The 23,994-nt window shown below is 48.0% G+C and overlaps 1 protein-coding gene across 1 annotated transcript; it reads right to left on the reverse strand.

The window, feature by feature from the left end:
* Window positions 1–1,584: 1,584 nt before the first annotated feature.
* LOC125956338 (uncharacterized) lies at window positions 1,585–16,006 on the reverse strand. Its single transcript, XM_049688089.1, has 6 exons — window positions 15,890–16,006; window positions 3,786–4,561; window positions 2,267–2,354; window positions 2,095–2,180; window positions 1,821–1,988; window positions 1,585–1,702 (listed from the first exon to the last, which is right to left on the reverse strand). Exons 2-6 carry the CDS (start codon window positions 3,888–3,890, stop codon window positions 1,616–1,618), a joined length of 534 nt encoding a protein of 177 aa, XP_049544046.1. The 5' UTR covers window positions 3,891–4,561; window positions 15,890–16,006; the 3' UTR covers window positions 1,585–1,615.
* Window positions 16,007–23,994: the final 7,988 nt, after the last annotated feature.

Here is a 23,994-nt window from a genome sequence, read left to right on the forward strand (position 1 = left end):
TTGCGCCCCTTTTTGTTGGCCGCTGACGATGATGGGAATGTGCTATGTGTTGCCCGAAATCCCATTCGTTAGAATTGCATCTTTTTGGACGCAGACTGTTGTCTAGGGGCGAAATGATTTTTGTTTTTGCGGTACACACCAAAAGGTCTCTCTGGAACTTCAGCTGGAAGGAATTTCGGACGTCAGTTTGGTGAAGTTCGATTTCTGTAAAGATGAACATTCACATTCTGAAAAACGTGGCGATGTTTGAACGTGTAGAATGTTCCAGTTGGCATCTGGTTTCCATCAGGTGCATTGCAATTTTAATGCTTGAAGAGGATACTTTTGACTCACCCATTGATGAAGAAGAAACTTTTGACTGGCAAAAAGGGAAATTAGGATTCTGGATTCCAGCAACTCCATACCAACACCAACAATATCATGATGCTCATGCATTTGGTGATTAAGCAAAAATCCGCCTTGCCAAACATAGTTTAATTTGGGTTCGCCAATAAATGAACTACACTTTTACGGACTACACTTTATCGATTCATTAATGCACTTACTCAAACCTGTTTAAGCACAATACAGCCATGTAAAATCGAAAGATTTTCCGGATGTTTGTAGAGCGCCTGTAAGAAGGGTAAAATTTTGCTTTGTACCTTGCCGTTTGTTTCGTTTTCTTATATTTCACTTTCCACAATCATTACTTCATTACTTAACAGGTTTGTTTGTTTTTCCTTTGATTTGCACGTTTAAATATATGCTACACGTTAATCAAATATAGCTATATCTCTTCTTGCCTTTCGCTTTCCTTTTATGTACAACAATACGTTACGGTGTACCACCACCCGTGTGTTTAGTGTCTCTGTGTTATCTTTGTTTGTTTGTTTTGTCTGCCGGTGTTCGTGTTACACCTTCATATAGTTTTACAACAACTTAACCTTACTTAGTTTGCCAGCTTGCTGGCCCACGTAACAATATGCCGGTCCGGCCCGTGCACCTTCGAGCGCCAGCATAAGCGTAAGCTCCGCGTATCTCTTTGTAGGTGCTTGATGATGAATGCGTTCTTGATCGATTCACGATCGATAGCTTGAACGGTATCGCTGCCACTGCGGTACGTGCGAGGTGGAAGAGGGAGCAGTAGGTTCTCCCTCGCGGTCGCCTGCCCTGCGCTGGCCTGGCCTTAGAAAAATATGAATATCTGCGCGTAGATCTCGATAAAAAATATGATCAAAAACAGCAACACGGCACTGTCGGCCTGGCGCAGAAACTCGACCGTGGCGTACCGCAGCAGCTTGCGATATTGTCAGACGGAAGCCACCGAGTTGCTGTCGTAGGCGACGAGCAGCGAATCGTCCTCGTCGCTACCACTGCCCGCACTCACACGCCCACCATCCTCATCGTCCTCATCCGTTGTCCAGCGGCAGCGGCGTTCCGGGGTGCGACCGGTGCCCACCACTCGCCGGCCTCCCCCGATCATATTGTCATCCGTGTCGTCATCCAGCTCGTCGCCACTGCTCGCACCCGGCCGTCCGCCATCGCCATCGTCCGGATCGGGGCCCGGTATGCGCACGATCAGCCTCGTTTCGTCGCGGAACGACGCGAGCGTCTTTTCCGTCTCGTTCGAGTTGTGTCATAGTTCGATCAGCTCCGGACCCTTCCAGGTGACGCCGGCTCGCAGTAGGTTGTAGAATCGCGTCACGGCCCACATCGCTAGTATCTGTCAACGTGGGGTAGGGATAAAATAAAGAGAGAGAAAGAGAGTGAGAGAGTGAGATAGAACAGGAAACAAGGACACGAAGGTGGCAGAATGTGGCGCGATGCCGTGGCACACCTACATTGATGATGGCACGCGATACGAAGAACGCCACTTCCGCCTTGCAGAGCGAATCGAACTGGCGGTTGACGTGATCACGCAGCACGTTCGAGTACACCATCGCGACCGCCTCGAGCGCCATGAAGGTAATGAATCCGATTATCCACGGTACGACCAGACCGATGTTTTCCTGTTTTATTTTTTGGATGGACCATTTTTGGGATAAGAAAGAGAGAGAGCTGGTTATGTAACTTGAAGGAGCTGATAGGCGGGGCCCCTAAACGACGATAGCTTACCCGATAGATCCCGAATATCAGCACCACACTCAGCAGAATCATCGAGCACTGGGTACCGATGATGGCAAAGTACGCTATCTGCACACCTGTAAACGGGATGCCAGACAGTGAGAATGGGTATTTCGAGGCCCTAGTAATATCCCCGAATTCCTCTCTCTCTCCCTTCACTTACCATAGTACACGTCCTCCAGGTCACCGTACTTTTTCACGTTCACGCTGATACGCCACGAGTACAGCAGCACTACGAGGATGGAAATGTTCTGCGAATGATTCCGGTGGGGTGGAGGGAGTGAGCAAAGAGATAGAGACGAAGGATTACAGTGGCTTCCCGGAAGTGAGAACCGATAGCCGGCTGATGGCTGGTAATGGCACTGGGGTGTGGGGGCGAGGGCTGCCGCTGGCACCAGTGTGTGCTGCAATTTATCTAATCGAACCCGCATTCCCTGCAGTGCCACGGTATCATTCGGTGGCATTGGGGTTTAATTCTCACTTAATCACGCCAAGGCTCGAGGTCTGTCTGTTGGTCGGTTGGTTGGCAGCAGCATATGGTAGCGCTCCCCACCAAGTGCTAGGTCGTTTCGGGGATCTTTTTCACCGAATTCCGTTCTAATCTATCGCGGTAAAGGAAATCCTAACGCAATCACCGTGTAGGCTGGGCATGGTCTCAACGCATTTTGCGAGGAATGAGGTCTCGTGGCCGGATGGTCTATCGATCAAGGCGCTGATCTGCTTCGGAGAATTTCGGGGAAGATGGATGGTCTAGTAGGCCGGCAGGATGTTGTTGATAGTAGTAGCCGGGCTAGCGAGTTAGTGAACCAATGCAGTAAGCGCGGAAATTGAGAGTGACTGTCAAGAATCATAGCCACCTTGGTTTAGTGCTCCGTATTGTGGTCCATCCATTTTTCGAGCAATTTTTCCAATAACGCTTTCAAGAATTTTGTGTCAATTAGTTTTCCCTAATCTTATGGTTAATAGATGGGCGCCTTAAGTCTTGTATTTTTATTTGCTGAACTTTTAATAAACATTTAACATTTGCAACCATAGCACTATTTTTAAAATATCGTACAAAGTGAAACTTTTCATTCCTACAGTTTTAAAGTCCGGAATGTTGGCCTGACGTTAATCTATTCATAAGAAAACGCGAAAAAAAAAACCGCTTTCCATTCTGCGCTATCAAAACCATATCATATCCCTATTTCCGTATGTTCTCCTGCTGCTACTGAAACACTCTCCAGTGCTTGTACACAGCATGGAGCATGAAACGGTCTCGGGTTCTGGTCAAAAAACCGGGCTGGCAAAACTCCAACGATTTATTCAAATATACCATTTCTGAATGGAGCAAAACGGAGGTAATTGAAAGCCGGGCGCACTATGCTCCTGGCACACTCAATTGCGCCCGGAATAAACGAACTCAACTAGTGCACCGCCTCCGGTGAATAACGCCAAATGAAGTCTGAAAGTAGCCGGCATGCCGAGTGCTAAATGAGATTTTGAACACCATCCGGCCCCTCGCTTCTAACCGAACCAGCCGGATCTGGATTATGAGCATGGTCCATTTAGCTACACTGCTACAGAAGAAGGTCAGCCAGCGAGACGAGCCTTATCTGAGTGCATTTCTCCCGTGCAGGGTGGGGTGCCACCCCGGGATTCCTGGAACGCTTAATTATCCGAAACGCGCGCGCCCTACTTACCAGCGTGTAGATGGCGCTGGTGAGTGCCAAGTGCTTGGCGTGCAGCATCCGGCAGCACCCATTAGCCCGGAGTGGCCCGTACGGGTAGAGGATGGTGGACTTCATTTCGGTTGTCCTGGGTAGCCGCGACACTAGCGGATGCGACGTAGGGGAGAAGAGATGAATCCTTCGAAGGAAGAGTTGTTGTGCCGCGACACTACGACACAGCACACGAGGACAGCACACTAACGAGCCGATGGGATAGATAGAACCGTTGGGCCAGATTTTGGCCACTCGAACTCTGGAAGCACCGATTTAATGACACACGTACACACACACACACTGGGCTGTTGTTGCTTCACGCGCTAGGGTCTCCAGCTTCGTGAAGCCGAAAGTGACTCCACCAACCTTCGGGGTGCCTCATCTTGGCCCAAGCTGGGGGCAGTTTTCCCGGGGTATGTCGGAATTCCGGAGGAATTCTTTCACTGCCGCCTCAACAACACACCAGCGCGCCTGTACCGTACAGCTGCTGATGGCCACCGGGTTTCACTTAATTGTTTTGCTCATTTAGTTCGCCGGATGAGTTCGTTCGCACAAACTTCTCGACCGGCAGCCCGTGGATTTTCGGCTCCAGCGGGGGCGAGCTACAACGGTTGTTCGTTCGTTTATTTTACGCACTCAACAGGGTTCTCTTGCGGGGGTAAGGACACTCTATTCGCACTGGCACACTGTCGGTTGGCCTCGAAAGAAAACAGGTGGCATCTAGACGCACAACCGCACGAGACCTTAACCTGAATCTGAAAGCAAAAGATGACACGAAGGGCTAGGAAATGAAGCAGGCAGCAGGACGGGCAGTGGATTTTGCAACAGTAACACCAGCACACGGAATCAAATAAATGCTGGTTCGTCAAACACCAGCACCTGCAGCACAGTCGCTGCTAGATGCCGGACTCGAATAAGCAAGGACCAAAAGCCATAAAATAGAAGTCTGCGCGCGGATTCCCGCTCAACGTCTATGCGTGCGGTGGGTTGGAAATTTCACTATTTTTGTTCCCACTGGGTCCCTTTGAAGCGGCGCTGCAGCATCACCCGGTGCATCTGTGACAGCTGTGAGGGTTTGCTGTGGTAGTTCCACTGCACTCCGTAGCCACTACAGTCGGCACCCGCAACAGCATTAGAGCTTATTTCCGCTACACAGGTCAGCACGTGACAGGGTTGTTGTGAAACATTTTCACTTTATGCTTTGGCGTAGTTTTTTTTTATCTTCTCCATTCCTGTCGCTCCTTTCCTTCCATGATTTCCGCTTCCGCTTGTGCATGGAGCATGATGGGAGTGTTCTTCATTTGGTGCCGCATTCCACAACGCGCCACGTTGCCGTCTGCTGCCGAGTGCAGATGACATTGCTATTCACATTCATTGCGGATCTCCCACTGTATGCAGTGCACTCCGGGCGAACCCCGTCAGCGTACCAGAGAAATGGTTGCGTGGCTGCGGTGGCTGCTTTGACGATCCTTTCTTTTTGCTTCGCGACGCGAGTGCACCGTGTCAGATCTTCCAGGTCGTTGACGGTGCCTACTAGGACGCGCTACATGCTTCATCCACGGCCGGCACGGGGTTCAGTTTGCTGCTGGAAGAAAAAAAGGAAAACAGAATGAAAAGGAAAATCGTGTTACAGAAGCCGGTGATCTGGGCCTGTGAATGTAAGGGCAAAAGGTTAGGAAAATGGGTTCCACCACGGGAAGGTACACTTTGAGGTGCGGCGGAAAACATATTCAAAGAAACAAAATTATAATAATTGATTCAATTTGTCCTTCGGCGTCCGCTGCGTTCGGAGCACACAAGCAAGGGATCGGAAAACCGGGGAACCAAAAAAAAAAAATGCAAAACTGATGACTAGCGAGCGAACGACGACTGCCGCCGAGTGGAACACAGTGGTACGACTTCGGTTGCGACACAGTTGGTAGAACCGGGACCCTTGGAGGGACCGGAAAATCAATTCGGAAACTTACACCGAAGGCGACCTTCGGCAGGCGCTTTTCTCCAGACCGCCCTCAAACTGTGGCGACCCGGGGGGGGGGGGGGGGTTCTCTGATTGATCGAAGTTTTCTTCGCTTCTTGGCAGCGTGGTGGTGGCAGACCCCCGTCAGGGGTGGTTGCGAGGGGGGGGGGGGGGGGGTGACGTACGATGGGAAAAGTTTTTTTTGGATCGAATGCTAGTATCTTCCATTGATGTTGGTGTCGGTGGTAGTTCTACATCGACCGCTACCTTGGATAGACCAGACGGTGGTGCGGTTTCGGTCTCGGTCTCGGTCTCGGTCTCGGTTTACCTTCAACACTATTCGTCGTCGGCCAAGGTTTATCGATTCGGCATGTTTTAGGGCATGAAGTTTCCCGGTCTAGAATACCTGGAATGCGTAGCATTTTCGATAATATGAGGTCCAATTGAGGTTTTCCAATTCCACGTGACCAATTCTCTATGAAAAAAGTTTAAAGCCTTGGAAGAGAAATGATTCTTTAATGAACCATCATCAAGTCGTTGCTCACCGACATCGCAGTTACGCTCTCGCACCGTCTGAATATTCATAGCCATGCTCAGCGGCACGGATGATGAGTTCATCGGTCGCGTATCTGTCTGGCTTTTCCCCCGGCAAAAAAAGGGATCCAAAAATCGATTCACGGTAGCGCGATAGCAACACGTCTAACATATCCGTCCGGATTACTCGCGCCACGAAACACCGACACGTCATAGGCAGCAACCTGCCACCGACGACACCGGCAGCCAACGCGATAAGCGAACCCTCACGAAGCGGATCACGTGGAGCTGCGGCCTTCAGCCAAGCACATTAAGCACTATCCGCTTAATCACTTGGTAACCGCGGCGAAATGAATTTCCCACGGGAGCTGTCGCGGCCCCATAGCACGTCGGCGTCGCAAACTTGGCGCGCGGCACAAACAACAGCAGGCGGAGGATAAAAAGTCCTGAAAAATTGTTTACCGCATACCGGTACCCGTTTGCTCACCTTTTCACCGGTATTCGAGTACCAATCTAGTACCGTGACAAGCAGTGAACGGTACGTGCAAAGGTTGACCTGGCGAGTGTTATTCTTCTACGGACCTCGTAGGGCTCACGGTCACGCACAGGGAGCAGGGAGCTGGCGGCACACCTGAACAATGTGTGTTTGCTGCTCCGGTGCCGGTACGGGTGGATTCAAATGCATAAATAAGATGGGACGCCCTCGCCGAAGCCGAGGGCGAATTGTCGTTTTCGACTCATAAATACTCGCCACCGTGCCGCCGCTACTTTGCATCGGGCTTCTCCCGGCACCTCCTTCCCGGTAATCTGACTCCCTGTGGCTGGATTTGCGACTGAATGCCGAAAGTGGCACAAATAATGACCTCCCGTCGTTGGGTTGCGTGTGCCGGGTTCCGGGGGCGTCGTCGATGTGGTAACTTATGCTTTGTGCGTGCCGTCCGTGCCCTGGAGCCCTTCGAGCGTGGCCCCTTTTTGTGGATTAGTCACGCGAAGAGAGGATGCAGGATTCTTGCCTAACGCCAACGCTACGCTTGGGCAGACGGATTCGATTCTTGGATCTACGATCTGCTTTAAGGCTTAAAGCCGAACGGGATGAAGCAGCATCTGGTGGTCGCATTAAAGCGGCTACTAATGGTAATCGCCTGACATGCTGTTTGACTGAGAATTCCGTTGAAGTCGGATATACGTATCGTGCCAGTGTAAAGTGTGACAGTAACCTAACGCGGGCAATGGAAAGTGTTGTATATGATTGTTGAATCTTAGTTCACTTTGGTTGCTATGCTGGGTAAAATATAAAGCAGAACAACCAGCTGAAAAGATCAGTTTTAACCGTATTGTTGAGAATAAACCAATATGTTTCAGAAAGGAACAATCTCGACTAGGATTGGCAATATTCGGGTCACTGCTGCTGCAGAGTGTTGAATATCGTGGAATTAACCGAAACGGGGTTGGAGCATCCCTCCAAGAAGGAGACTTCCACTGAATACAATTGTAAACATTCAGTTTAAATGACTTTCCAGCGGGTAATCAGATTTCTAGTAATAAATCAAAACTTTGCACATACGGAGGGCATGCAGCGTAATTTCAATCTAGTCGGAGTTTTCCTGTCCAGGAACTGACTAGTAAATTGAATAGACAGAACAAATTGAACAACAGGCCCGAACAGGAGAACCTTCATCCGTTATCCTTTCTTACAGGGGTTACAGTCGACTCTCGAGATGATTTATTATGTGTCGTCTAGCGAATTGCTCGACTGTCACGTCTAGTCCCAAAGTTGAGAACAAATGATCATTAAAAGCTGCCTTACCCAAGACAACAACAAAAGCATTCAAAGGCAGCTTGTCCCAATTTACATCGTTGCCACGCTGCCGGTATAAGTCTATTTTTTCTCTCTCTATTGCATCATCTCAGGGCTCGAGGGTAGAACAAAGCGGTCTACTTGCTCATTATCGAAGCCCCATGTAGCAGCAGCTGGCGTGCTATCATTTTGATAAATTATGCTCCGAAAGAGGATGGAAATAAATGTGAGATCATCTCGGTTGCATGTTTCCAACCTTCGGGGCTCGTTGTTTGGCCTTGTTCATCGCAAAACACATCCTACGCTACGGTTCAAAGGATGAAACGGGCCGGGCCGAGTAAAAAAGGTGCATTTTCTGGGGTCCAATGGTTTTTTTTCTGTGCCGCTTGCGAACCAAACTTGGTCTGGGTACCATGGTACCATACGTTTCTGAAGCCCGTGCGCTACCATGTCCCCATCCTCGTAAACCAACCCCGTTGCAACCCGCATTTTACATTCTACATGGATGGATTTCTACCGAGAACATCGGGAACATGTTCGATTTCCACCAGCATGTGGCCACACCGGTACACCGGTGTTCGGCAGCCTTTTTTTTCTTCCCTCCCCACCTTCTTTTGGGGCCCGCGGGAAAACTGACAGCTGATTGTAATCGCGTCCGGTTATCTCTTTTCGGTTTTATTGCCCACCAGCCGCGGCAGTTTCCGGACGCGGTACCGCGGTCAGAATGATTCCTCTTTGCCTCAGTTTGCACAGTTGCGAGTATCAAAGTTATCTTTTCCGCTTGGTTTACCGTCGTATCTCCGATTGTGACGGAGCAGAAGGAAGCGCTCCTCGGCAACACATTCAAGGCACACCTGGAAGTGGAACCGTGTGAACCGGTGGCATCGGGCGCACGAGAAAGTGTGTGTGTGTGTGTGAGAGAGGGAGAAGGATTCATGAACATTTTCTGGGAAACCAAAAATTTATTCACCCAGACCCAGATCATTCGAGTTGGGGAAAAGGGATGGCCAAATGACTTTTGGCTTTGAATAATTTTTCAATCGCAACGCAGCGAAGCGCAGCGCGGGAAAACTTCTGCCAGGAATGTGTCTTTTTTTTTTGGTTCTGTTCGAGGGGAATCCTAATTCGCTTGAAAAGTTTTTAATTAACTCTGATAAAAATGTTTCGTTTATGTTTTATTCTCTTTGGTTTCGTGCCATGCCATATCCTGTGCCTCCTTTTGTCTTTGTTTCGTCAAACGATATCTACTATCACGGCGAATGCGATGAAGAATGGGAATGAACAGAACGATTAATCTTGTCTCGCTCGTGTCGAGGAAGCACGGTTAGGCTCATCAACGGTTTGAAAGCGATCTTGTACGGCTTAAATAGAGCTGAGACTTTAGAATAAATGGCATAGAATCATTCCATTCTAGACTTACTTCAATGAAAAAAAAAGAATTGATAAAAAGTTTAACAGCTTTTGTAAAAGTTCGCTTTCGAAAAAAGTATTTGATAGCAGGAAATCGGAAAACTGCATTCTCTCAAATGACATTTCAAATGATTCTATCTTTTCTTCACTCGAAACAACGGCTCTGCGGGCTGACAAGAGCATCCCGGCCCGGGGGATCTCGTTTAAACCCCATCATCCCGCAGGCAACAAAGAAGCTGAAGTATCTGATTCTCCGGAATCCACTACCAGCGTTCCAATCAATGTTGTACTAGCGCTGCCAGTGATTTGGATGTTCCACACCGGTGGGCTGGTGGTGATGGAGTGGCACTGAGCATTCTTTCTCCATGTTAGTAGTACCGGTACTTGGGTCGATCGATCAACTCGTGCAACCGGCGTATCGGGCGGTATGCGATGCTTGCGAGATGCACTTCCCAAGCCGTGGCGAGGGTTAAGTGGCGTACGATTTCCAACTGATTTGATCAAACTCATCAGAAGATGGAAAAGGGTTCCAGCGATTCCAGCGATCTGTGCGAAGCGGCAAGTGCTTGTGCACTCGAGAGCAAGCAATTACTTTTTCCCGTCCGTTGGTTCACTTCTTCAATGGGGCAATCCTGTACTCAACGATATGTGCGGGTTCTTCAGGTTCTCCAGGAGAACATATTCGAACGTGTGGCAAAGTGAGCGCCTGGTAGTAGTATGTTTATAGAAGCGTGTTATTTGCTAGAGGGACGAACCGATAGAGCGAAGCGATAATTTTCTGATAAATTGGATATCCTGCGAGGCGAATCCACAGCAGAAGCACCAAGCGTGTGAATGTACAGTAAATGTAATAGAGTGAATGAAGATATGCACTATAGAATATACTGTCTAGTTTTGTTAGTGAGATTTAATGTATTATCCTTCTACATGTTGCACTATTCTATTCTATGCTTTTGGGACTTTCTCAGCTTATACCAAAAAGACACACTGTCCTATCAACGCCAGGGCTGCTGTTTAATATATTCCATGTCACTGTCAAACGTAGCGTCAAAGAATTTATATACATTCCGCTCATCAGTTTGAGTCAACTCATTTGTGGAATTTTTTGCACATCGTATAACGTACGACGCTTCCCTCATGTGTCCCCAAGCCATGTGGCCTGACTATCAACCAGGGTCCTGGTGGCCCCGGAGTCAATAAATTGGACAGCGGCAAGTTCAGCAAGTTACGAAGTGTACCAGTAACTCGACTGGACAGCTCGAGACAGGATGAAGGATGCGCTGTACACTAGCTACCCGCTGCCGTGGAGCTGCCGTGCTGGTGCGTGGTACGAGACACGTTCGCTGGTGCGGATGCGTTCACTCGTATGCTGCAAGATTTATGGCTGCAACCCGGCTGCCGGCATGCTACACCCCAGTTCTGCCGTAGCATTACACGCAACGGTGACCTCTTTGAACATGCTGCGCCACAGAGTCAGCGGTGTAATAGGGCAAATAGAGGGTGGGCAGAAAGAGCAATGGTTTGATGATGGCTTAGGACCGTCTTTTCCATCCGATTGCGATTAGTGTGCGTTCGACAGGATGTATTTTGGAGCGATTTGTCATGTTCGCTGAGCACAATATTGGATTTGCTGTTTTGCAGGCGGTTTAAGAGCTCAAGTGGAAGTGAGTTAAAGTTTCCTTTTTTTTTTATTTCGAAGGATCTTATGGGAAATCGAATGGAAAATCTCTCGTAGTACTGATCCTAGACACTTGTGAATGACCGAAGGTTTAAGCGGAAAATCTGTTGGCCCCTTAAACGGTGAGCTCCATAAATGGCCAAACATAAATTGTTCACACTAAAGCTAGCCTCCAAAAGGCCCCTTAAACACCAGGTCAGTAGGTTCCAGTGGAGGTCGAGTGGCGTTGTGCTAAAGTTTGCGGCGCACTTGAAACGAGATGCTCGAGTAAGGTTACATCTTAGCTGTCAAGGTTGACAAGTGGGTCCGCTCGAGGGAAATGGTGGTGGAAGCGAAGGGTGCACCACAGGGAGTGTACAGTAGTACACAGTCAACAACCATCATGAAGCCATCTTCAGCGACCGCACTCGAGGTTCAGCAGACAGCGGGGTGGGCCGGATGTTGTCTCGCAAAAGTTGACGAATGGAATTATGAAATGATGCTGTGCCCTTGAGCTTGGCGCTCGGCATCATCATCATCATCATCATCAGCACCGTGTTCTCGGCCATTGCCGTCGTGGACGCTACAAGAAGCAGGTGGGATGAGGCTTTCAAGTGTAAACAAATCCGCGAACAGCATATCCCCATGCGGAGTCCATTGTGCAGCGAGTGTTTCGAGATGAGGAAAAAAATAGAAACATTGCTCCGTGATGAACTTAGCACAGAATTTAAACCGTCCATCTATTTCAGTATTTCCCCTACTTTAAAGACTTGATGATGAAGTTCTGCTTTAGTTGCTGTGGTTTGCACAGCCTGCTACGGCTAGAAACTGTCCGGGTGTGAAATAGAATTGTCCCACAGTGCTTGACGTTTGTGGTTACGACGGTTGGTCTGTCATGGGCGTGAACCCAAAAACCGGAAGTCTCACTGCGGTAGGCAGACGGAGTCGGATAGAGCCCCATATAAACGCCACATCCTCTGCGGGATCACCCCATTCCGGTGCATATCGTCTCCGCTCCGGAACATCGTTGATCGATATCACTTCGATGCTTCGGCCAGCGGGACGTATCATACGCCAGAGAAATCGAGAGCATTCATGCGGCTGATGCGGCTCATTCCGCGCGTTTTTCCTGGTCTCTACCGGATGTCCAACGGTTACCCATCCATCCGGCTAGCCGCGGGCGTTCTTATATTTATTTTCAGACGGAAAAGAAAACAAAAAAAATAGAAGAGAAAGTCCAGCCAGGACAGGAAGCACAAAAGGTTGACCCGGACGCCTGCTTCTAGTGGTTGTTAGCCGCCATTCCTCTTTCCCATTCTCGGTCTCTCGGTCTCCTGGAGTGCCTTTGCGCTGGTGTATGAAGCTGGAAATGTGCCGGAGGAGTAGCTGATACGCTTGATGCTCTGCCAGGCGGATGTGCTTCGCGTCAGCGAGACGATGTGTCTCGGTGACAGGAGACGACAGTTGGCTGCCAACACCCAGTTGGCACCCGCAACCGCCCGGGGCTGACCGGGGTGTGTCCGGGTGTTTCGTCAAAGCGCAAGATATCGATCAACTGGCTCCAGGCCCGGATGACCTGCATTCGTCGGGACGGGACTGGAAACTGAAAGGAGCCGTTCAGGGTTGAGAGCATGGTTGCTGCTGTCCCTCGGCACAAGAAGCAGCGCGTGCTCCAGCCAGAGCGAGAATCAATTTCCGTCAAAGTTTCGCCAACAGTTTCCTTCCGTCGTTGTGTCACGTCGCGTCGTGTTGTGAGTTTTCGGGAAACTTTTCGGGTCAGTAATGTGGAAAAACATCAAAACCGAAGCGGCGCTTTTCAATGTCCGACCGAGTGGGACGACCAAAAGATGATCAGCAGATTGGCAGCAGTTTGTGTGCGGCCCCCGTTCACTCTGGTTGCCGAATTGCTCTGCTTATCTAACCCTAGTTGGCAATCGTACCACCATTCGTTTCAATGTTGCTTATCGTTGGATCTGGTTACATTATTTGAAACGGTTGCCCTGTCCCAGTTCTCGCGAGTAGCCTCATAATATTGTATGAAGGAAGGTCACTGCAAAACCGTGGCAATCCTTTGCTGCTTTTTTTTCTCGCTGCTGGCCATTCCTGATTCCAATGTATTTTTTAAAGTCATTTTGCGGAGAGCCAAAAAAGAAGACTGAAATCACAATCTTCAGTGTTGAGCGCTGAAGTGCTGAAAAGGGGTAGCGCCGTGGCACTGAACGGGAATATTTGATCAGGAGTTGATTAGGTGGCCGAGGATGGTTTGTAAATTCCCGACACGTTCTCCAGCAAGACACCGACCAGGAACCGGCGCTCCGGGTATTCCATTTCGCGGAAACGGAGCTCCGAGCATATCCTGTTTGGTGATACCAAGCAAAACAAGCAAACAAGCGCTTGATTGAGGCCACCGTTTCGGGCATCGGGATAATATCATCGATAGCTGGTGGCATACGACTGGCCGGTATGGTCGGTGGTCACACAAACAGAGCGACCACCGAGCGTTATCTAGTGGCCAATGGACGCTCGCGAGATTTTTCCTATTCCGCACTGCCATATTTTGTGTGTCGTTCGTTCTTCACGCTTCGCGTCGGCAAATCCAATTGCAATCCCCGGAAACCCAAAACCCAATGATGGGATGCTTTCTGTAAGCTCCGGGCGAGCGTCAATAGTCTGGCGAGATCTAAATTGTTTTGTTTACGGTATCCTTCCTGCGGCGAACCAACATCCGGCAGTGCGGGAGTTAGAAGATTCGAGGTTCGGTTTTTTGGCGAAGGATCGAGATAAGAGCTAATGCAAACAAAGGTTATTGGTCGGATTTGGCCGATCGCATCAAGGCGACGTCGGGCCGGCGCCCAGAAACCTTTTCTTCAAGGCATCAACATTTCTGCGCCTTTCTTGATTGTTGACGAGAGCATGAGGACTCCCATAGGCGGTCACACGTAAAAGGGAGATTTAACAGTTTGAAGGTTTTGGGTAATCATTTCAATTCCCAAGTGTCAATTGTTGATAGAACACACAGTATCGTTATGTCTCGACAGCAATGTCGGCCGCTGCCAACATCGGTTCAATGTATGTCGCTCTAAATGCTTCTAAATATTCAACCGCACACCGTGCGGAATCACGCGCGAGGTAATTATTGTAGAAAGCGTTTTGATATGCTAATCATTGTAACTAGGACCTTCCATTCACTCTCCGGAAATGGTACGAGCAAATGTATGCCCGCTGGTGAACATGGTCGAGCAATGCTCGGCCACCTATTGAAATCTATTGTTGTTTGAGCTCGTTGGAAAGCGAATCACGTGGCCTCTCCCCATGTTTCATGGTATCCCATCAGGATGTTTGCTGGAATTTCTGGCATCCAACCGTGGAATGCGCGGATAATCAAACGGTCCATGGATGAAAACGTGAAATGGTACCATCCGTAGGCAGCATTTTAATGACTAATGACTTGGATGGTTTGCTCCCTCCGAGGTTCCCGGGATAACGATTTGATTTTAGAGATAACTGATCGATAAGTTGTTGTGATAATTGATCGCCATTAGTGTTTCTAGAACACGATTTCCTCGATGACGAATTCAACGTAATCTTTAGAAGTTTTAAACCACTTTAAAAACAGTCTTGCAGTTTTCACTTTTACTTACCTATTGAAAACAGAAATCGTTCCATAGTCGGGGACGTTTCTACGTGACTGTGCTGGCCGCGGTTTCAGCATCAAAACGAGAGCATTTTCCGGTCCGCCTCGTATAAAATGATGCGACCAGCCTCTCGCTGGTCGCATGAGCCAAACCGATACCAACAGTGACCATTACATTGTTAGCGAAGATGCGGTCGTCCGGAGGGTATGTTTAAAGGTTAATAATTATGTTTAAACATATCCTACGGGGTTTCATCAGCCCATAATAACACGCTGCTTGCCGCTGGTACCAGTTTGCTATTGATCACCAAATTATATACATTACGCTCACTGGTCCCTTCCTCCGGTCTGCGGTGAACCACTAAACCACGACCACTACCGCCGAACACCCACACAGGCACACACACACACCCGGGCACACATAATACAGCTGCGGTGGATGGTGAGATTTTTAACAGCTGAGGGCGGCCAGCGAGTGGCATGTTTGGTTACCTTTGATCGGAATGGGTATCGCTGCTATTCCTCCGCTTTTTTTTTTGACTCCGAGCAGCACAATCGATGAAAGTACACCGAAGAGTATGATCGGAGTGTTATGATAAAATCCGGACATCCTTATGGCCACACGAACGAACATGATATAATCGAACCCATATGTACGCACACACACACACACACACACACACGCGTGCTGAGGTAATCACGCTCTTGCTCCTACCACTAGTCTATGCATACGATAATGGTACAGCAATTTATCTTCTTATCACATGCGTGAGGGTTTAAGCACCTCCACCATCATCCATCACATGGCCTACTATCGCCATCATGAAATCGGAAGCCCTCTCGTCCCCGTTTCCTGAACGGAATGGCTACTAGACTGACCAGGTAGTCACCGTTTTTATGGGCCCAAAACACACACACACACACACACACACACACACACCAAGGCCCCAAACTTTTACGGCACGTTACGCCGTTTTTTTTTGCAGAGAGATACAGCGAGGTGTTGTTAATCCATTTCGTCTAATCCAAATCACGGCTGCAAACTCTTCCGTTCACTTAGAACGCACATGGCACCTTCCAGTAAATAACTTACCCTCGAAATGGGTAAAAGGACAACCGGAAAGGCTATGTGCCCGGAAGGGAAGCCACACACAAGAAGCCGACACACGATTGTTTAGCAAACAAGAACACGAACCGCACAGGAACGGAGTGTTACGGTTAGTAGTCAGCGACGGGACGTTCACTACTGAACCACCGGCACGGCGATGGTCGTGGTTTTTATCGAGCCACATGAATGCTGGCACTCACTGGTTTCGTTGAGTCGACGCCCAATCGACTTAGTATTGTTCGTTCCTATCCGAGCGCCACCGTGGTTCATCCGTAGATATCCTCGATCCTAGATCGGTCGGTTGAGTTCGCTCGTGTGCCTTTCAGCAGCAAGCTGTCCAGCTTGCTGCACACCTTGACTGGCAGTCTGGAAATGGTTTCGCGAAAGATAATGGTTTCGCTTTTAGTGCAGCGTCGCCGTAAGAAGCCATTAGGAAGACGACGTTACGCACTATCCCGATGAAACCTATCTAATGGTGAAGATAGTAATGGTACATGAGAGTGTTGAAGAGTGTCCTTCAACAGGTGTCCTTCGATGAGTGGGTTAGAAATGGTGGGCGAATTTTGTGCCAGAACCTGCTGGCAACGAAAGGCGATGCGTTTGCAGAGTTGAAATGGATTGCATGACATAATAATTGATTGAGAATCGTATTCCTGCTGCCAGTGCTGGTCCCACTGGTGATTAACATATGCTGTGCTAGCGTATCCTTCGTACTCCATTGTTTAATGCGCGAAATCGAGTTACGTACAATCGTGAGCGGGAACACAAAAGAAGAATTCGACACAAAAAAGCGCTTATCGATGAGCTTAATCTATCCGGTGATGCCCTCGAGCGATTGTTTCGCTTCGTCTCCTCCTACTCCTCCTCCTCTCGATTCCAATCGTACTCTCGGTGTTGGCGTGTATTCCATGGTTATCCCTGTTTCCATTATCATTTTCCCGTTTCTCAATAGCACCCCGCGGGCTATCGGGATCACGGATTCGCGAGGAATAAGTTGCTGCCACGTTGGAAACAATTTAAGTTTGTCAGAAGAACGGCCAGTTGGAGGTCGTTGGTTGGTTGGTTGGTTGGCAAATGAAATTAATTAACCCTTTTCTGGTCGATTTTCCCCCGACGAAGAGAAGGAGAGAGTGCTATAAATTATATTATTCGATCCTGACCCCTCCAGGGGCACCCGCACCTCCAACGCAGACCGCACCAGTCATCTGGCTGTCTTTGAGAGGCGGCCAACGCGTTTGCACAAATCTCGTGCCCCGCCTATCTTTGGTTTCCACTTTTTTGTTAATGTCCAAGTGTTGTCCACCCACCACCAGCACCAGCCCACAAGGGAATACCCCAGCGATCGTATCGATTCGTGCTCTTCCGAGGATCGTAAATTGTCGGAAAAACTTCATTAAATTTGATTAATAGACTCAATTGAGTTAATTGGCTTTGGTTGAGGTTTGGGAGTACACAAGGTGCTTGCGTGGTTCGATTTCTTGGCCACCGAAGGCTCGTGGCTCTCGTTGGGTCGATATCTTGGTTTCTCCGGTGCCGTACGAAGCAAGTACTGTAAGGGGCTCACTCGCATTCAGTGGTCGATTGCCTGATTTCGATCGGTCGAGACCCAAACAGTGGAGCTTTAAGTTGCTTCGATCAGTAAACAGCTCTCGATGGTGGTATCTTTGTGGGATCGGTTTGGCCCTTACCGTACCATCGTCCACAAACAATTTCTTCTCGACTTCTAGTGTCAGTGTCCTGCCGCTACGGTCGTAACGAGTTTCGGTTTTGTATCGTCCCAGCCACGAACCGGTACGTGACCTAGTGCTAAGATTCCCATTTGCTGTCGGTCTACTTTATGCGCAATAAAAGAAACTGACAGGCGGTGGTAGTGGTGACGGCTCGTGGTGGTATAGGGGAACGGAAAGAGTTTCGCACATAAACCAAAACTTTCGTAGCTCGCTTTCGTAGAAGATGACAGTTCCGAGGGAGCCGAAAAATCACGGACAAAACAATTTCCCGCAGTAATCCGCTACAAATTACATTCCCCCCTCGTCACCGTCGCTCGACTGTGACGAAGACCGGGAGGACAAGTGGCCGGGAGGACACACAGGTTCCGGTGTGCCCTTACACTCTCTTCCTCCGGAGCACAGGGTCCTGGTTTGCGTAACGATCGACGTGGCAGCGCATGTTTGTTTTTGTGGCCGGTGTTTCTTGCGGTCTATCAGCAACATCTTCTCCTGGTAAATGAATGAAAAAGTATGCCCCATTAGCCAGTAACGGCACCGTCATTTTGAGAGGACTCCCTTTTTGGATGATATTTGCTGCCACTTCACGTGGGGGGTGTCTGGGAGGGCGCATCTTGAAAATCGAGATCTATTACATGACGCGTTTGGAGTTGGAAGACAATTCGAGCTTTTGCCTGTCGCTCGCTGGATTGCAGTACGAAATGTGTCGTCTGAATGTGGCAAATAAACAAATGGAACCTTAGCCATCAGCAGTCAGGATGGCCCCGTGGTGTCATCAAGCCACTTGGGTTGGGACTAACATTGAGTTGATTGGCATTAGGGGTTTGCGATGCGCCGAAATTATTGTCAATGAGCATCAGTTAGGAGGAGTGTTGGTGGCATTACTTGGTGATATTCCAAATACTGCCTTACAATAAATATAACTTTATAATATAATGAAACTCATACTCAAATAGAGAAAAAATGGAACCAAACGTGCGATTCAACATTAAAAAGTGCACTAAGCCTACTGAGTACCTTGAGAGCTCTATGCTTAAAAGTCACCTTCAGTCATCAAAATTAACCGAAATACTGAAAGCTTGTACTACGATTAATGACCTTCTGTGCCCTTAAGCTAGTAAAAGCAGCTTTTCACCGTAAGTTCTCCACAATTCATTTTTCATTCCGTCCTTCTGCACAATTGCACTTGTTGCAGTATTGTGTCACCATATTCCCAGTTTGCCCCATTCATTGCGTAAACTGTAAGCGCTTAACGAGCGGGCGAGGGGCTGGCATCAGAAAAAAAAACTGGCAAAGTGTTACCAGCAGAAGTGAAGCTGGCACGTAGAACAAAGAACTGCGCTCTAGTGGTCTTCGCGAACTTCGTGGTCCTCCGCCATAGCCGGCAGCAAGGTGAGTTTGTTCAGATGGGAAGTTTTATAATGATTTATGCTTTTTCTTGCCTTCCCGCCTTCGGGTGTTCCGTAAGTTTTCCATTCATTTTCCTTTTCCCGATTGGACGACCGTTAAATGGTCTTTAACGTATGGGGCGCCCTTGGGCGAACCAGACGGTGCCAGGTTTGACACTTAAATGGTTCGGATAAGTTTTCCTGGTAACATGTGATCCTAAATCGAAACAGTTCAGCAGGAGGGAGCATTTTTTTGAGGTCAGCATCATAAAATAGACCAAAAAACATTTATTTTAAAACATTTATACATCGCGATTTATGGTGATCGTATGCCATTCAGGTGTGCTTACATTAAAGAGAAGAATCATCATCATTTGAAAAAGTTAGCTAGTTACATTGTAACTAGCAGTAGAGCTATTTGAAATGCTTTAAAATATGTATAAACTTACTAATTGAATTGCTGTTTATATTAAAGCAATTGAGAAACCGTTTTCAAAGGAGCAGTAGAAATTCTAATTGTAAACCAACTGTTTATCGAACCAATCAAACAATGTAATTTCTAAGATAACAGAAAGGCATCAGCTATCCGCGAAGCACTTGTCATGCGGATCAAATAACCACCCTCAGGGAATGCCGAAGATCTCTTTCTCCATCGTAATCCTCGGGCCCTCACGGGATGCATTTCAATGGCTTCGGATAAAATGTAAGAGAAACCATCGAATGAACTGTCGACCCACCCACGGTTGGTGTCAATGTTGTTTGGCTTTCCGTCCATACCACGGGCGGGAAGAGTGTCAGCTGAAGCTAATGTTTCTCGATGGTGAAAGTGATTATGATGGTGCTGATGACGGTGATGATGCCATCGAACGATATCAACTGAACTGACAATCCACTCGAGAGAGGCCTTTTTGGTATGGGGGAGAGGGGATAGGGACACATATCGAACGCGATAAGATGTATCGATTAAAGCTTAACAACGTAATGGCTGCTGAATGGAGCAACAGGGTGGTACTGTTCTCTCGAGGCAGATGAGAAAAGTTACTTTAAGAATTTTCCACAATTAACATCGAATTCAACAGCAAAAGGTATTTATCAACAATGATTTTCTAATGTTGTAACACATTTTTCCCCTGATAAATGATCGTTTTGAAGGTACAGCACACACTGATAGAAACGTAGATAAGCATCCTTTGGCGACAGGAAGCTGCTGTCGTAAGTGTTGTCAAGTAGTTGAGCCCTTGCGTTGCTTATAGTCTCGGTAAGTGCATCGAGTGGATCGGCGTCGTGTTGCCCCTGGCCGATGCGACCGCCAACCACAGACACACCATCAACCACACGAACGGAGACCCCCCGCTCCGTTCGCACCGCTGTCTCAACTCGAGTGAAGAGGGGAAAAGTTTTGTTCAGACACTTCATTACGGAAATTACAAGTCAGGAAAATGTTCGCTGCACTCTACATCCTCATCATCCTCATCATCATCATCATCGTTGGTGCCGGTTACCGGGTGGAAAAGTGTTTGCAGAAACAAATCAGTCGCATTTCCGGGTTGTTTTACCGAAGGCACACAACGAGGCACACCGTTCGAATGGTGTCGGTTTCGAATCTTCATCTACCAATTTCCTCGAAAAGCGGAACAATGAAATGGTAACATCGTTAACGTCATGTTCTTCAATGCAAGCAAGTTGGTGACGCGGTTCCCTAGTTTCATCCAACAACATTGATCTCGCTGCACCGGGTGTCGATGTCAGTGAAAACTATTTGCTCGAACACCGAGCGAGATGAGGACATTGTCTGTCTGGCAAATGTTGCTTCGGGTTTTGTGTACTTTGCTGTCATGTTACCACATCGACCGTTGGCAGGGTAGAGATGCGATGAAGACGAAATGGAGTGTCATGTTGCCGAAGGGAAGCTTTGGGAAGCGGAAAGGCCGAGCAGAGCAGAAGCTATCCAGTGTACCGGCTTTTGTCTGACTACGTTGCGGTACAGTGAGTTGTCGTAATACGAATAGAGCGACACCAGGGATGCTTAATAGTAGAAGTTTAATGTGATTTTTGGGAGAATTGCAATAGTGCCTGCGTTACTTGCATAAGTGTCAATATGTTCAAGGTGCTCATGAGAGAATCGTTTTGAATCGCATATCGTATAAATGCTTTAGGTGGTATAGAAGCAGGTCGCAACCCGAGAAAGCGATGGGTTCGCTGATGGAGTAGCGATCAGGATGCGTATGATATTAGAGCAGCAGATTGGTTTGATAGAGGCATATCATATACTTCTGTTGGGATGCCAATTGCCAAGATGGATGCTAATTATAACAGATGGAAGCGGAACTGCTGTACAGCGAGCTAGGCGCGTATCTTCATTACAGCATCCATCTTGTTCCAAACTATATTGCGCCAAAATTAAATCAATCCATCGGAGCAAATAATTCAGCTTAGAGGCATTTTGACGCAAGACTTCTAACATTGCTATGAAGCTTCTCGTATCAACATGGATATCCATGCCAATTCATCAGTTTATTAAGCAGCACATTTATAATTAGAGCCGTGCACTCCTTCCAGATAATGACGCTGAAAATCCGATCAGCGCTGCGTCTTTGCTTAAAAGATCACAATATTCCTCCGACTGTCGCCGACGCCGACTGCCGACTGGAGAAAATTCAATTAGAAACGATCGCAACACGAAACGAACTTTGGAGAACACTCAACGAACCGTGGCGGAGGCATCGACGAAAGGCAGGAAGGGCATCATTTTCACTTCCAAAGGCGAACATCCGCACATTCAATTGTCATCACCACTCGCCGCATAGAGTCGGCGTTGCGTCATTCTTCTTATGTTTCCGCCGGGGTAAGGGGTTTGCTGAAACTCATTTTATTATCCTTCCACTGAGGCCTTGGTGCGCCTTGAAGATTCCATTCCATTATTGAGCTGTTTGCTAACGGGGAAGCGGCGGGGCTAGCTGCAGGAAAGCCGGATGTCGCCGGCAGTTGGCGGCGCTTGACGAAGGATTATACCGGAACCATGCCGACGCTCAGACCGAATGGATTGAAGAAGTTGTTTTAAATACATTTCATTGCTGTAATTAAGCCGGCTCGTGTAGGAAGTGGTAGCGTATGGATGGAAAAGAGGAACAGCGGAAAACGAGTCCGCAATCTCGTGCATTGTAGGCTGAATGGCATCGCTTCTCAAAAGTATGAGCACCACTTCACACCATCTTTCATGTTTTCTTTTACCTTCATCCCCAAGAACGCGACGGAAAGTTTCATAATAAAATGGATTGCAGCTATCAGCGATATTTTCTGCAGCTGCAGGTTGGTTGTATTGCAGCCGTATGTACGAACATGTTTTATGCTTCATGCTAATGAAGCCGTTGCGTTGAAGTAAGCCGGAAGTAGCTTATAATATAGGGACACAAAAAAACGCACCGCACATTTTTTGGCACCGGCGCCACGAACAGACCAGAATACAATAATAATGCCGGTGTTGGTACCAATCCATTTTCCTCATTCTCGCAAGTAATCAGTGTCCGTTAATGGGGGGCCGCTTCGATGGTTTGAAATGGAACCATTCGGTGTCCGGCAGCGCTATTCAAATGATGTCACGTCGCAATGACTAATGGCACGATGGCGATGGCCGTGCAAAGTAGGCATAGCCAAGGGAAAACCGATCGAACCGACAGGCTGACAACTTCTTCACAACGGCGCCCGCCAGTTTCTGCGCGCGTCCAGCCGACCGTGGGTTTATTGATAATTATGTTTTGACCAGCGCGGCAAATAATACGTTGGATGCCTAACCGCGCCTCAGCACCGCGCATCAATGTCCGACAACAAAGGGACGAGTTTGACACGAGAACAGAAGTTGTACCATTTGGAGTGACAACCATTGCTTGTTATCGACGGATGAACGACGGAGAATGACAAGCGCTTCGGAGAAGGCGTTTCGCGCAGCGTTCCCCACCGACGGTGAACCAATTAACTTTTTCAATAATGATAGCTTTACGCTGTTCCGAACAGCTTAGGCGTTATGAATGGAATGATAGAACCCTAGAATGTCGAGCCTGGGGTTTTTGGAGTATTGATTGACACCGGAGAGAGCTTTGCAAATGGTACGAAATATTCAAACTGTTTCCATTACATCGCAGCTTTTGTGCATCAAATCAATGCGTATCGATTTATTTGAACGGCGGAGCGGTATTGGTATGTTGCACGAGTGCACCGACCGGAATGCTGCAATTAGTGTTTGCCGCAACTCGAAACCGTGCTCCGCGTGTTCGATGATTACGTTGAGCATCGAGGTTGGATAATTCGCTGACATGGTCGGATTTGCAATCGCCTGTTCCGAGTGATCCATCTCGACGTGTGGGCATGCAAATGATTGCATCGCCTGGCAGCCACATTGTACGCTATGGGGCAGCACGTGGCGAAACACAATTTCATTCATGCCAAGCCGAGTGGACATGCATTGAGTAAAACCCTGTTAGAGATTCCGCGATCGATAAGTAAGCTTGATTTCAACACTGTCTAGAGCATTCACTTAGAAAATGTTCATTCTTTTAAAAAAAAATATTTTAACAGTGATATTAATCATTAGCTTATAATACATTGGTCGAATATGATGATAATCATACATAATTCAGGATTAGTTCATTGAAGTACCCGGTGGACTGTTTTATTGTTGTACTAAAGGATGTAACAAGTACACGAAAGTTGTAAAGTTATGACTTTAAGTTTCATGTGAAACTCCAATCGTGTTTGGTGGGTGCTTCTTCCGCTGATTTAAAGAAGTCCTCTGAACCTTCGCCTTGAGTGTTGTATTATATAGTCTATCAGCTTTAACGCAGGCAAACGGAGCTAAGTATCAAAAACAGGAAAATTCAACAAACCGTCGCCGGATGGTAATCATTCTGACCGACTAAGCCGTATTCAATAATATTCCTGTGCCTTCCCCTTGCTGATTTGTCTTCATCGTTGAAGCGCC

Source organism: Anopheles darlingi, chromosome 3, assembly GCF_943734745.1.
Source record: "Anopheles darlingi chromosome 3, idAnoDarlMG_H_01, whole genome shotgun sequence".
Classification (NCBI taxonomy): domain Eukaryota; kingdom Metazoa; phylum Arthropoda; class Insecta; order Diptera; family Culicidae; genus Anopheles; species Anopheles darlingi.

Excerpts from the sequence above, each read along its gene's own strand:
- LOC125956338 (XM_049688089.1), bottom strand. The coding sequence starts at position 3,890 with ATGAAGTCCACCATCCTCTACCCGTACGGGCCACTCCGGGCTAATGGG. Across the intron at positions 2,355-3,785 it reads CCAGCGCCATCTACACGCTG|AACATTTCCATCCTCGTAGT; the intron begins GTAAGTAGGGCG and ends AATCATTCGCAG. Across the intron at positions 1,703-1,820 it reads TATCGCGTGCCATCATCAAT|ATACTAGCGATGTGGGCCGT; the intron begins GTAGGTGTGCCA and ends CCACGTTGACAG.